Below are 13,577 nucleotides of genomic sequence, written 5' to 3'. Positions count from 1 at the left end.
CATCGGACCTTGTGCGCCCGTTTGAGTCCGCCATGAACCTCGGGGTCTTGCTTTGTGGGACACTTGTGCGCCCAGATCATGTGTGCCCCAGCGCTATTCGTTGCAAGTGCGCTTGAAGTGGGTGCCCAATAGCACCAGTCGTGGCAACAATGACGACCATCCGCGGCTCTCCTCCCAGTTGTTCTCACACGCCGTCATTTCTCACACACCAAGTTAAATTAGTAAACTGTGCTGTACATGACAACTGCGACTCTCAGCCTTCAGAAGGCGATTTGGGGTCGACTAGCCCAATACATGTCGTGTGGCATCTGACAGTGCAGGTACAATGGTACGATATCTGAGGCTGAAGTTGTGCGACGGGCAATGTCTGCCACACTACTGTACGATACAAGGAGACTCATGTGGCCACATATGGCACTGGGCTGTGCTCCGTCTCTGTCGAGCTCCCCGAAATCCAGACGTAAAGCAGACACAGCTGATCTCTGAGTCGCTACAGCCTCGCACACAACGTGCTGTATCTGCACCTCACGACCAGTGTCAATCAGAAGGGATGTGTAACGCACCGCGCCTCAACACCTCTCCCGCCACATCTGCTCGTTACGCCGCATCAGCCTCTCTTTGCTGAGCTTTGATGACTTATCACCGAACAGGACTTAAATCACGGAAGGCAGTGACTCCGTGCACCGAGGCACATCGGAGTGTCTGAAGACGGGAAGAAAACTCACCCTCGAATGCGACCGTCTGAGCGTAGACATGCTGGCTCTGCGTTCGTCGTTGCAGCGACATCGCTGCTTCACGGTCCTTTCCCGGTCTGCCAGATACGCCGCTGAGACAGTACCTCTTCCCTAATCGTCGAGTGTCAGTGCAGTGGTGTGTGCGCTGGCGAGCGAGACTGCATCGCAGACTTGCGTTATTGAGCGCAGGCGGCACATGTCACTCGAAAGCAAGTGATCACTACGATCCCGCGTCCCACTAGATCTCGAGACTGCCTATTTTCTGCTGCGCGACGAAACCCCGTTGAGCACTCGAGCTCTGAAAAGGTCTGACGCGTTCAAGACTGTTCAGGAGCGCAACTGAGAACTAAAGATCGCTCGTGAGGTAAGTGTCCGACCAGTACACGCACACAGATTACAGCCGCTTACACCTCCACCTAAGAGAAAGCACAATCACAAACTTGTGTATGCCAGCCCTCTTCCGACTGCTCCTCGGACTGTCTCACTTCAGCCGCGACATGCACACACACTAGATCTAGAACCCGTGTACCGGCACGGATATCAGTCGCTGGTCGGAAAAACCTGGTGGCGCCACACACACTTGACGTCATCCATCCACCCAACCACACAGCTTCGTCCAACCAGCGCCCCGTTTCCTCGCCTCCAACACTCCAACAACCCCTCACCATGCATGCACAAGTCCCAAAAACGAAACCTGCCCCCACTCAGAATCGAACTGAGATCTAGAGATTGCAACTGAGCATATGAGACTCGCGTACTAACCATTATACTATAGGGGCTATGAAACTGAGAGATGTTCGAGTTCGGGCGCTGTCATACATAACCATGCCAACCTTCACTCGCTGATTTTTGGGCGGCTTGTTTACCCTTCTTGGCCCTAAACAGGCGCAGGCAGCTGGGCAACAACATAGCAAGAGAATGGAGTGGAGTATGCATGTCTATGTAATGGTACAACAGCAGATAGGGCGGGGCGTTACGCAGACGGCGCAGCTTTACTTCTTAGAGAGCTGCTTCTTGCGGTAAGCCTCGACCATCTCCTTCTGGACGTTGGGGAGGACGGGGGCGTAGTTCTTGAACTCCATGGAGAACTCTCCCTTGCCCTGGGTCATGCCGCGGAGCTGGGAGCTGTAGCCGAACATGTCGTTGAGCGCAACCTCGGCCTGGAGGGTGAACTCGTCGTCGCGGACCTCCGAGTCGAGAATGGTGCCGCGGCGCTGGTTGACGGAGCCGATGACGGCGCCCTGGAACTCGACGGGGGCAATGACCTCGACGGCCATGACGGGCTCCTTGATGATGGGCGCGGCCTTGGCCATGGCCTCCTTGAAGGCGCCGATCGCGGCCTGTCGGAACGCAAGCTCGCTCGAGTCGACGGCGTGCGCCTGTCCGTCCTCGAGCACCATGCGGACACCCTGGATCTGGTGTCCCGTCAGGAAACCGCGCGACATGGCCTCCTCGAATCCCTTCTCGATGGCGGGGATGTAGGCCGCAGGAATGTTGCCTCCAATCACCTGGTTGACAAAGTCCGTGTCCTTGCCCGTCTCCTCGTCGAGCTCCATCGGCTCGAGGTAGCCCTTGACTCGACCGAACTGACCGGCACCACCCGTCTGCTTCTTGTGCGTGTACTCGAACTTGGCAGGCTGCGTGATGGTCTCACGGAACGCGACGCGCGGCTTGCCCGTGACGCACACCGTGTTGTACTCGCGCTTCATGCGCTCGACATAGATGTCGAGGTGCAGCTCGCCCATGCCCGAGATAATGGTCTCTCCCGACTCGTCGTCGACGTGGACGCGGAACGTCGGGTCCTCACGCTGGAAACGGGCGAGGGCGCGCGAGAAGTTGGCGCTCTCGGTGCCCTCGGGGCGGATCGAGAGCGAGATAACGGGCTCGGGGACGAACATGGACGTCATCGAGTAGGTCGAGTTGCCGTCCGTGAACGTGTCGCCCGAAGAGCAATCGACGCCGAACATGGCGCAGATCTCGCCGGCGGCAATGCTGTCGACGTCCTCCATCTCATCGGCGTGCATGCGCACAAGACGGGGGACCTTGACCTTCTTGCCCGTGCGCGCGTTGTAGATGACGCCGCCCTTGCGCAGCTCACCCTGGTACACGCGCATGTACGTGAGCTGGCCGAAACGGCCTTCCTCAAGCTTGAACGCGAGACCGACGAGAGGCGCGTTGCCGGCCGGAACGAGCTCGACGGGGGCGTCAGCCTTCTCAGTGTCGAGGGCGATCGCCTTGACCTCGTCGGGCGCGGGGAGGTACTGGCACACACCGTCGAGCATGTGCTGGACACCAGTGTTCTTGATGGCAGAGCCCATGAAGACGGGGATGAACTTGAGTCCAACGGTCGCGCGGCGCATAGCCTGCTCGATGTCCAGCACCGAGATGGGCTCCTCGTTCAGGAACTTGTCGCACAGCGTGTCGTCCGCCTCGGAAAGGTGCTCGATCAGCTCGGCGCGCTTCTCCTCGGCAAACTCCTTGAACTCCTCGGGAACCTCCTTCTCGACAATGACGTTACTGTTTGTTAGCTGAGAAGGTAGACCAGCTAGCTTACCCCTTGACACCCTCGTTGTAGAGCGCCTTCATGTGGATAATGTCAATGACACCGGCAAAATCGCTCTCGGCGCCCATCGGGATCTGGACAGCAGCAGCGTTCATCTTGAGCTTGGTGCGGAGCTGGTCGATGACACGGAACGGGTTGGCACCGGCACGGTCCATCTTGTTGATGAAAGCAACACGGGGGACGTTGTAGCGGCGCATCTGGCGGTCGACCGTGATGGTCTGCGACTGGACACCGGAGACGGAGCAGAGCACAAGAACAGCACCGTCAAGGACACGGAGCGCACGCTCGACCTCGATCGTGAAGTCGACGTGTCCCGGGGTGTCGATGATGTTCATGCTGTACTTCTCCTTCTCGGCGGGGGAGCCCTCGGTGCGCTCGTCCGGCGGCGGGAGAGACATCCAGTCCGCGAACGTGGCGGCAGACTGGATCGTGATACCCTTCTCGCGCTCGAGGTCCATCGAGTCCATCTTGGCACCGACATTGTCGCGGCCACGAACCTCGTGGATGTCACGGATACGGCCAGTGTAGTACAGCACACGCTCGGTCAGAGTCGTCTTGCCGGAGTCAATGTGCGCCGAGCTGACGTTAGCTAACAGAGCGCTGCCTGCCGGCAGCTGAGTTACTCACATACCAATGTTCCTCTGACGGGCGAGCTTCTTCTTGTCATTGTCAGAGAGCTTGTAGCCGAGCTTGACGGGCTCAGTGGAGGCCGGGGCCTCAGTAGACTCCCACCGGCGCTGGGCGGGGAGCGCGGCGGGGCCGGCAACGCGCGCGACACGGGCGACGGGGCGGACCGAGGTCGAGAGCGCGCGAGCCTGGATGGCGACGCGGGGGCGGATGACACGCGCAGAGCGCACGATGCGTGAAACGGCAGACATGTTGGCCAGCCGCGTTTTGCCTTTTGGGAGAGTGGGGGGGAAAGGTGAGGTGCAAGTGCAAGGAGACAAGCACTTGAAATCGCGAGCTGCAGACTGGCCGAGCCGCCGTCCGATCGTCAAAAAGACCGCTGTTCCGACTTTTTACGCCCGCGTTTGCCGTTGCACGTGGGAGGCACGCGCGGAGTCCCTGGCCCTGTCCGTTCTCCGAGGGAGTTATCCCGAGGTTAGCGCCGTGCCGGACCGCTGACGGTCATGAGTACATGCATGCTGGTGGAGGACAAGCTCTACAATTGTTGTATCACTCTATTACTGTTATGCTTAGATTCGTGAAATGAAGCGAGATATATTGGTTACACCTTCCAGCGACGTCCGATGACGACGAGTCCGATCGCTGATACGATCGCACAGATGCCAGATACGAGGAAGGTCAAGTCGAAGCACTTGCGTCCGTAGCACATTGTCGGCGCTACCTCCTCAATCTTGCTGCCACGCTCCGAGTTGAACGCGTACAGGTACTGCTGTCAGCTTGAGATCATGTGAGACCGAGCTTACCGAGAAGAGGACACTGCCGAGGGCGGGGAAGTACGAGACCATGCCCCACGTAAGGCCGAAGGAGGTCGCGCCAAAGTGCGCCGACACGATCGCGGGGGTGAGCGTGAAGATGGCGCCGTACAGGGCGCCGACGCCGGCACTGAGGACCCACAGCCGACTCTCGCGGTCCAGGAACCCGGAGGTCCACAGGAACACAAGGCCGAGGAGGACACAGCAGATGGCGTTGAAGGACGTGCGCAGAAGGTGGAAGCCCCTGGCCCTGTTCGCGACCGGGCCGTCCTCTGTGGGGTCGGTCGCGAGTGCGATCGCAGGAGCGGGAGGCGCAAGCATGTCGGCGAGGAAACCGGTTGCGAGGCGCGCGACGGTTGAACAGATCGACAGAATGAGGACGTGCTTGTTGCGCAGCGCGAGAGCCGAGTTCTCAGCTGCGCTGCGCGCAAACGTGACCACTGTTGGCGCGGCCTTGAGCGCATCGAAGAGCTCGACTGGCAGCGTGTCCGGCGGTAGGAGGCTGGTGAGGATGTTGCCGATGGAGGCGATGACCATCTCGCTCGGACCGATGCAGAAGGTGATGACCATGCCGAACGCCCAGAAGCCGGGGTTGTGCACCAGCTTCCAGACAGTCCAGCGCACATCGCGCCCGTGCTGCTCTGCCTCGACGTCCTTCCTCGCGGCCTCGATGCCGCCGATGAGGAGCGGCGCACGCTCATCGAGGTGCAGCGATGACGCGAGGTCCGCGATCGTGAGCGAGTCGCCGCCGTAGTTGCCCTCGTACTCGCTGTCGCTATCCCAGCCCTGGGCGTCATCCATCTCGTCCTGCTTCGGCGGGAGGATGCGCATAAACACGGAGCTGAACAGGTTGACGCACAGCGACAGCGTGCCGAGGAAGGTGAGGTACTTGACGACGTTGAGCTCGCCGTTGTCGTCCTCGAAGGTGGAGAGGTTGGAGAAGCTCGAGAGGAAGAGCGAGGACAGACCCATAAATGACAGCGGGACGCTGAGAGACAGCGTCGGGTGCGCGGGGAAGGAGAGCGAGGCGGTCGTCAGAGCGGCAAAGTATGAGCCGACCGTGGCGGCGCCAACGGAGAAGTAGCAGGCCGTCAGGAGCAGATACGTGTTGTCCCACTCGGCGGCCCAGGGCGCCTTCAGAATGGCGGCGAAGAGATAGTATCCTGCCGAGGAAAGAAGGGCGGATATCAGCGAGCCGACCCGCGGACCGAGGTGGTCCGTCAGCGACCCCAGTGGCGCGGCGCAAAGGTACACCCCTAGGATACCGCTGCTTGTCAGCTTAAGGTCCGTAACTATCGAGCTCACCCTACAACGATCGTCTGGGACTGTGTCCCATTCAGACCCAACTCCCTCGACACAACGGGTCCACTGTTGTTAGCTACATGGCCGTCGTCGCCACCCTAGCTGGTGTCAAGTATGGGGTGTCACGCGTGATGCTCCCTTTCGGTGGGGCGCGGCGGAGCGCGGGTTGCTCACTATGTGGGCCAGCAGTAGACGCCGTTCGCCTGAACTGCGCTGATACAGATGGAGATGCACGTCGTGACAGTCTCGATGGACCTCGCATCCCATAGCCTCCGGTACCACCTCTTGCGGCTGTCGACGATGGCGTCGACGTCGGGCGGCGCCAGGTCGTCGGGTCGCGTGCGCTCCTCGTCATACTCGATTGTCGGCTGTATCGTTGTCATGGCGTCAGCCCTGGCCACTCGGCTGAGTATGAATAAGGAGGAAGTGGTCAAGGATGATTGTGGTGAAGAAGAGGAGGGAGGAAGGAAGGAAGGTCGAGAATGGATCGGGTGGCGCGACAGACTACGCCTGCAACCTGCGCCGCTCAGTAGACGCGCTTAGCGGCTGAGTCGGGAGACCGAGCTGGGCAGACTCGAGCGAGACTGGGGCCAGGAACCGATGACGCCGTACGGTGATCAGCGGCACGGCCACCGCACGGAGCGCACCACGTGACTCACCACTTCCACCCAACACACTCCCCACGAACGAACAGACGCGGAGTGCGCCAAAACCTCCACCCACACCAGGCTCAGCCTCGCAGCCTCCACTAGCGCGCCAATCATCCTTTCCCCGTCACATCCCACACATCCACACAACTCCGCAACACCTCCTCGCAACCTCACGATACTCAACAAAACCATCGACACAATGCCAGTCGAGAAGCGCTGCCATGTCGCGCCCCTGCTCTCGGGTGACGAGACAAAGTACAGGCGTGAGCTTCTTGGTCAAGGTTATCAGAGCTGACGTATCCAGGCCGGTATCGAGTGCTGAAGGACATGGTCAACGACCTGAGCGACGTGGGTGTCCTTTCTCCATCATGTTAGCTGTCAGCCCAGACGACATCCCTGTTGTGCTTTGCAACGTATCCGTTCAAGGCAACGGCAACGAGTATTCCATGTGGATGCTTCCGGTGGATGTTCCCCGTGGATGTCTTCCCTCCCGCCCCGAGCTCGCTGCTCTGTGCCTCATAGCTGTGCTGACCAGTGCCTCATAGCTAACCCCAGGAATCCAACCTCCTCGCCTTGCGCGTGCACAAGATCCAGCGCCGGATCTACGACCACTACCTCTCCGCGTACGGGCATGCGCCGCCCGTGGTTCCTCTGCCAACGGACGCGTCCTGGTCCCCCCTCGTCGGAAACAAGGAAGAGTACCCCGTCGACATTGGCGCGCCTCTCGCCAACCGGGCTCCGAAGCGTCACGTCGGGGACGCCGAGGAGCCGCTCCGCCGCACAAAGGCGGCACCCGAGTCCGAACATGCCGATCATCCTGGTTCTGATATGCCCGAGCCCTCTGAGGGGGATCGGGACGAGAGGGACGAGAGGGATGAGAGAGACGAGAGGGATGAGAGGGAGGGAGAGGACGAGGAGTCCATGGCCACGTCTCGCGCTGGGACTAGTGTTGGCGACAGAGGGGAGAGGGTTGAGAGGCTGCATGCCATTCCGGCGGGAGCTAAGCAGGAGTTCCAGCCGCCGCCTGACGAGTGGACGCTTGATCGAGAGCGGGCGGAGCGCAAGCGGGGAGTCAAGAGAGAGAGGGAGAGGAGTTATGACGACGAGTACTCGCGCGAGAGGGAGAGTGCGAGGGGCGGCTCGCCGCGGAGCGATGTTGATGACTACTAGGCCGCTGGCCACGGCGTCAGAATGGTGGTCAAGTTGTGCAGTAGAAGTGCAGCGACACAAGAGTATAGCTAGAGATTCATTTCATGATGTATTAATACGAACCATCACTGTTTCACTATTTGATACTGGAGAGAAGAAAAGGAAAAGAGCCGTAAAGTTGAGAGGGAAGTGGGGAAATGATGTTGACGTCCACGCACCACGGAATGGATACAGATAGTTTGAGAAGCGTTGATGAATGATTGTACGGTCTTCGGAGTGGGTTCTACGACTACGCCTCGCTCTGAACCATAGCTGTGAATGGTGTCAGCCTCAAGTTCCCTCTCTAGTTACGGTGTATGAAAGGTCCGTGTGTGTTCGTAAAGTCAAGAAGTTCAAGAAAGTTCAAGAAGGCAAGAAAATGGGGTCTGTTGTATGATTTTGTTATGATGATCCAAGAAATCAAAAGTGTTCGTCTCGAAAGACAAGGTGATATGGCCGTGTCGTTCCAGAGAGGAGAAGGTGTAGAAAGAGAGAGGAGGCGGCCCCGTTTACGCCGTTCCCGCCGCCTCTCCCTCGGTCTGGACAATCGACTCACGTTCCCTCGTCTTCTTGCGGCCGGGGAGGCGGTCCTTGATACCTCGCCCGATCCACTTTGCGCTTCGGTAAGCGCCGACCTGGGCCATGCCGCGGCCCCTGGACTCGAGCTGGCGCTTATGCGCCTTGTCGATCTCCTTCTGCTCGTGCTTGTCGATGACGCCGTCGTCCTCGAAGTGCTTCTGCATCTCCGAGATCTCGCTCTCGCCCTCGGTCGCCATCCAGGCCTCAAAGGCATGGCGGCGGCTCTGGGACAGGCGCAGCTTCTCGTGCTGAATGTCGAGACCGGCGCTGAACGTCATCTTGGCCGTGACGGAGCCGACGAGCTCGAACTCGTGGTGCTTCAGCGTCTGATCGTTGATCACATTCTGTCGCAGGACCTGCATGTTCGGACCAGTGATGACGGGGATCTCGACCTCGCCCTCAATGTCGTCCGTAAGGTCCTGTAGCCACAAAACGGCGATCGCCTCGGGCTTGCCTTGTCCGATAAGCTTGCCAATACCCGACGCGCCAAACTCGAACACAATGTGCGATTGGTAGCGGTTGTACACGGGGAAGTATTCCGGCTGGTCGGTGTTCCACTTGACGCACTGGCCGTCGGCCTCGCTGTGCCGCTTGCTCAGCTTCTCCGTCCACTCGTGCGTCGACACGGTGAGCGCCATGCGCTCGGCCTCGAACTTGTCCTTCTTCGAGGGGTCGGCGCGCAGAACGATATCCTGAACGGCGACGGTTCCCGTGTTCCAACCACGCATGTTGACGGGGAGCTTGGTGCGCATCGAACGGAAAGCAAATGAGATGTTGGCCTTTCCGAATCCGACACCCTCCTGGATCGGGTAGGTGGCGGTGACAGAGGACGCCTCGCAGAAAACGTCGTTGAGATTGACGGAAACAACGCCCATGATCGGGTCGCTCTCGCGCAGACGCGAGTCGCGGATGACAACGCGAACTTCAGTGGTGGTGTAATCGCGGATGAAGATCTCAGTACCGGCATCGAAGTAGGGGTTCGTCGTGTACTGCTTGACACGCGTCTTGTAGCACAGCTCGTCGTTGACGATGAACTCGCCGTAGCCACAGGGAAGGTTTTTGGTTTGCTCGCTCGGGTCGTCCGTGTCCTGGCCGGCCTCTCCCTCACGGTCCTGACCAGACTTGCCCTCAAGCTGCTGACGCTCGAGGTTGTTGACCTGGTGCAGAATGATGGAGAGAACGCCAGAGGGCCAGGCGTCGTCGGGGCGGGTCTTGGAGACGTCGGGCGGAGGCGGGGGCGGGTAGTCGCGAGCGGGATTCGGTCCCTTGTCGCCGGGCAGCATCTCGGAACGAGCGGCAGACTTCTGGCCAGGGTCCGACTTGGCTTCCTTGGCGGTAGGCAGGCGCTCGTTGGCCTTCTTCAGCGGCACCTTGTCGAAGAAACCGATCGACCACGTAATGGTGCCGGGCATATCGTTGCCGTCCTCGAAACCCATGAGTCCGTCAGTGCGGTCGAACATCTTGTTGGGGTGCTTGATCAGATCCTTCACAGGGATCTGGACACGGCCCACGAGGTCGCTGGCGTCAGTTCTGCTCTTCGGATCAAAGCTCACTCAGCGCTCATCTTGTCGCTGTCCCAGAGCATGACGGCGAGGTCTTCGTCGGAGCGAATTTCATCCTCGGTTAGCTGCAGTGCGGCCGTCTCCTCGTAGACGGGGTTCAGGTCCTCAATGATGATACGGGTCGAGTAGAGCGGGCGGCCGTACTTGGCATACGCGAGCACAATGTACGGGTCCGACTTGCCGTTGTTGTCCTGCGCCGAGAGACCTTCACAGTAGTGAACCGTAATGATGAAGACACCGATAGCACGCGTGTCGCCGACCGCGGCTCCGGAGAGCATGTCCTTCAAGTTGATCGTCATACTCTTAGGCACACAGAGCTCGGAAGTACCAGCTGCAATGGCCTCCTTGACGAATCCGGAGATCACAGGCAGATCAAGCACGTTGGGCAGGTGGCGCGACATGGGGATGGCCGAGACCTCGACGCTGGGCACGCCGCACAGCGCGAACGTGCAGTTGCGCACGAAAGGAGGCTCAGGGATGAACTGCAGGCGAACACGCGCGATGCCGTAGATCTGCTCAATCTGAATCCTGGCTTGATCAGCTCGGTTCGGTGTAGTTCTCAGCTCACCAGATGGGGAAGGGGATGTGGAACCAGTCGTGAGTACCGAGGAAGAACTCGATGAGCAGATGAATGTTCTTGTCACGGTCATTCTGGCCAGGCTGTGCCGAGTACTGGAACGCAACCTCAAAGTTGTAGTAGTCACCCGCCTGGTCTTCCTTAAGAACATCGCCGTCCATGTCCTTTGACGGGGTGTCGGTGCCCTCGTCGATCCAGTTGGTCTTGGGGTAGCCGTCGTCGCCGGGCTGGTCGGGCAGCGCACGGACAGAGGACAGCTTCATGGGGTTGCGACCCTGTCCGAGATCAGTGATGCGGACAGCGTCGACGAAGCTGGGCAGCGAAGCCTGCAGGATATCCTCGACCATATCGGCCATGGGGACGAAGAGGGACGGGTCGATGTTCTGTGTGTCAGTTCTTGCCCAGTTCAATCAACTTACGCCCCAGACCAGCTCGATCAGGCCGTTGAGCCACTCCGCGCTCTCCGGGTACGGCGGCGAGAATGCCTGCCCGCGAGCACGCGTGAGGTCGAGACGGATGGCGTCCACTTCTTTCTCGAGATTCTTAAGCAGGAGGCCGGTGGCCGCGTAGAGTCCAATGCCGACCAGCATCAGGAGGAAGGTACGCCAGAGGGCGGTCATGATGCCGTTTCCGAAGGCCACGAAGAACCAGAGCACCAGGCAAGAGCCGATAATGAGGTACTGCAGCTGCTGGCATCGCTTCAGGAGGTCGTTCACGGACGACGGCGCAGGCGGCGGGAACGGGTAGTATGTGACGTTTCCGCCGGAGATGCGGGTGCGCGAAGGCTCAAAGTCTGTCGTTAGCACGAGAGGAAGACCGGAGGAAGGTAGTAACCGTAGTAGTGCGGGTCAGGAAGGCGACGGTCCTCGCGCTTGAGGAGCGCGAGCCGAGCCAACCCCATCACCTCGAGCAAGCGCTCTTGGCGGTGCATGAGGAAGACAATGATCTTCTCCAGAAGCCGCTTGCGCTTGCGTCTGCCACGAGAGTTGGTGCCCATGAAGGGGGACCAGTGGAGGGTATAGTGGGTGATGACGAGATGATCGCCGCAGGAGACGATGCTCAGCGCATGTCCGCATGCCCGGACACCGCAGCGCCGGCGGCCGGCGGTACACACGGTGCGAGCGGCGCAGCAATGGGTGGGTGCGTCGTCCACTGCGCGCTTCGCAGACACGCGGCAGGAAGGAAGGGAAGGCACGTACCTTTCGGGTCTGCGTCCTTGACCACGACGACTCCGCCCGTGATGGGGTCACGAACTCGGCGCTCTCCCTTCTGAGCCTTCTTGATGCGGTCGGTCGGTTTCTCTGCACACTGTCAGCTAGTCCCGGGTAAGAAAGCTTACCGGTGAAGGAAGTCATCTGGTTCATGAGTCTCTGCTTCTCGTTGGCGGCATTCTTGGGGTCGGCCTTCTTGCGGCTCTGGGTGCCGTCGTTCGAGACCTTGTTGCCTGCCGTTGTGGGCGAGTCCTGCGGGTTGACCGGGTCGCCGTCCCCGTCTACCCGGACGTAGGCCGGCTCGCCCTCTTCCTCGGAGGTAGGACCTTCCTCGGCGAGGCGGTCCTCGTCCTGCTGCGCCTGTTCGCGCATCTCCATGATGCGCGCATACTCGTCGGCCTGCTGCTGGTGGCGCTCATTGATCTGCTGCCAGTCCTGGGCTTTGGGCACCTTGTGCTTGCCCGAGTAGCCCGTGCCAAAGACATGCGGGGCGGGCGGGAGGGAGGGCGGGGAAGTCGGTGTCTCGTTTGCCCGACTTGGATGGAGACGCCTTGGTGGTCTTGGTGACCGTTGGCGTCCCGTTAGTTGTCGTCGACATGGTTGGTGCACTTGCTTGACCGGCGTCGACTGATGGTGAGGAGGTTGACAGTCGATGATCGATCAAGTGTGGCTAGGTGGCTGTGGTTGGGCTTGGAGTCGATCGAGCGGGGCGGCAGGACAGGACGCCTTGTTTAAGAAGGAAAGTCTACGGTGCAGCGTCAGCGCCGAGGGCAGCAAGGGACGAGGGCAGTTCGAGACCACCCCGAGACGTAAAATGGTGTGCGACAATCACCTACGTCATACCTCATACCGCGCCCTCCACACTAGTTATCCACCCGTTCCACCACGCCGAGCCAGCCATAACCCTAAGGGACGTATAGCCATGGAATTGGATGCTGCCCGCCGCCCTCTCCGCATCCTGCGAGTGTCCCATGCTCGCATCTCTGCGCCTCCGCTGATGCCCACGGAGGACGTGCTTGGCACTGTCACCGTGCTTCGTTCCGTGCACTTTTAGGCTGCTTCCGAGGACCGCGACCGGAGCATCACCCCGCGTATCGAACTGGCAAATGACAGCGCCGCACCCCAGGCGTCGCGACGAGGCCGCCGTTCCTTGCCTCACGACAGTCCTTTGCTCCTGACCCACATTTAGCTTGCTATGACGTTGATGTCGGCACCCGCCCTTGTGCCTCTCCCCATCTCTGCGCGAGCTGCGCGCCGCGACCCCGTTCCTCCCGATCCTCCCAAATGTTGCGATCGCGTCAGATCAGATGCCCATCTGTTTCGGCGGACCCATGTCACCTGCTGCGTGCATGACTCTTTTAGTCCCATTAAACCGTCTCCATGGATCTATCTCACTCCGCACCGCATTGGCCCGTCCACATCCAGTACTTCAGCAGTTCACAAGTCGGTGACAAATGCAGCAGCAACAAGTTTGGAGAACTCTAATTACCACAAATGCATACAGTAAGAGGGACATCTATTCAAAACCAGCAGTGACACAGTTAAAATCATATCAGATAGCGACGATCACCAGGCTGCGCAACGGTGGAAGAACCTTGATGCTATTTTTGAAGGCGCCGTTAACGGCTGTTGAGGGGGATAGATTGGTTGTGTATATGTTGGGGGAAAAGGGGGAGGGATAGGCAGGGGTGGGATGACAGCTTAGTCGAAGGTGACCTTCTGGCCGGCCGACTCGACGATGCCGCCGGTGCGGGCACCGCCGCGGGGAGGGC

General features: G+C 59.9%; 3 protein-coding genes and 1 non-coding gene across 4 annotated transcripts; 1 reads left to right on the top strand and 3 right to left on the bottom strand.

Moving 5' to 3' along the window:
• Nucleotides 1-1,429: 1,429 nt before the first annotated feature.
• Nucleotides 1,430-1,513, bottom strand: A1Q1_t119. The gene has a single exon. It is a non-coding gene; the product is annotated as a tRNA-Met (tRNA).
• Nucleotides 1,514-1,726: 213 nt separating this feature from the next.
• On the bottom strand, nucleotides 1,727-4,175 carry A1Q1_00371 (elongation factor g 1 precursor; the record flags this gene model as incomplete). The annotated part of the gene is made up of 3 exons (XM_014326020.1): nucleotides 1,727-3,251; nucleotides 3,289-3,876; nucleotides 3,925-4,175. The coding sequence occupies 3 exons, from the start codon at nucleotides 4,173-4,175 to the stop codon at nucleotides 1,727-1,729; spliced, it is 2,364 nt and encodes a 787-aa protein (XP_014181495.1).
• Nucleotides 4,176-4,649: 474 nt separating this feature from the next.
• Nucleotides 4,650-6,421, bottom strand: A1Q1_00370 (transporter; the record flags this gene model as incomplete). Its single annotated transcript, XM_014326019.1, has 2 exons — nucleotides 4,650-6,003; nucleotides 6,213-6,421. 2 exons carry the CDS (start codon nucleotides 6,419-6,421, stop codon nucleotides 4,650-4,652), a joined length of 1,563 nt encoding a protein of 520 aa, XP_014181494.1.
• A 466-nt stretch (nucleotides 6,422-6,887) lies between these two features.
• Nucleotides 6,888-7,858, top strand: A1Q1_00369 (uncharacterized protein; the record flags this gene model as incomplete). Its single annotated transcript, XM_014326018.1, has 3 exons — nucleotides 6,888-6,951; nucleotides 6,993-7,036; nucleotides 7,244-7,858. 3 exons carry the CDS (start codon nucleotides 6,888-6,890, stop codon nucleotides 7,856-7,858), a joined length of 723 nt encoding a protein of 240 aa, XP_014181493.1.
• Between the last annotated feature and the right edge of the window lie 5,719 nt (nucleotides 7,859-13,577).

The sequence above is a fragment of the Trichosporon asahii genome (assembly GCF_000293215.1).
Source record: "Trichosporon asahii var. asahii CBS 2479 unplaced genomic scaffold scaffold00020, whole genome shotgun sequence".
Taxonomy (NCBI): Eukaryota; Fungi; Basidiomycota; class Tremellomycetes; order Trichosporonales; family Trichosporonaceae; genus Trichosporon; species Trichosporon asahii.
This window is presented reverse-complemented; position numbering and strand designations above follow the sequence as displayed.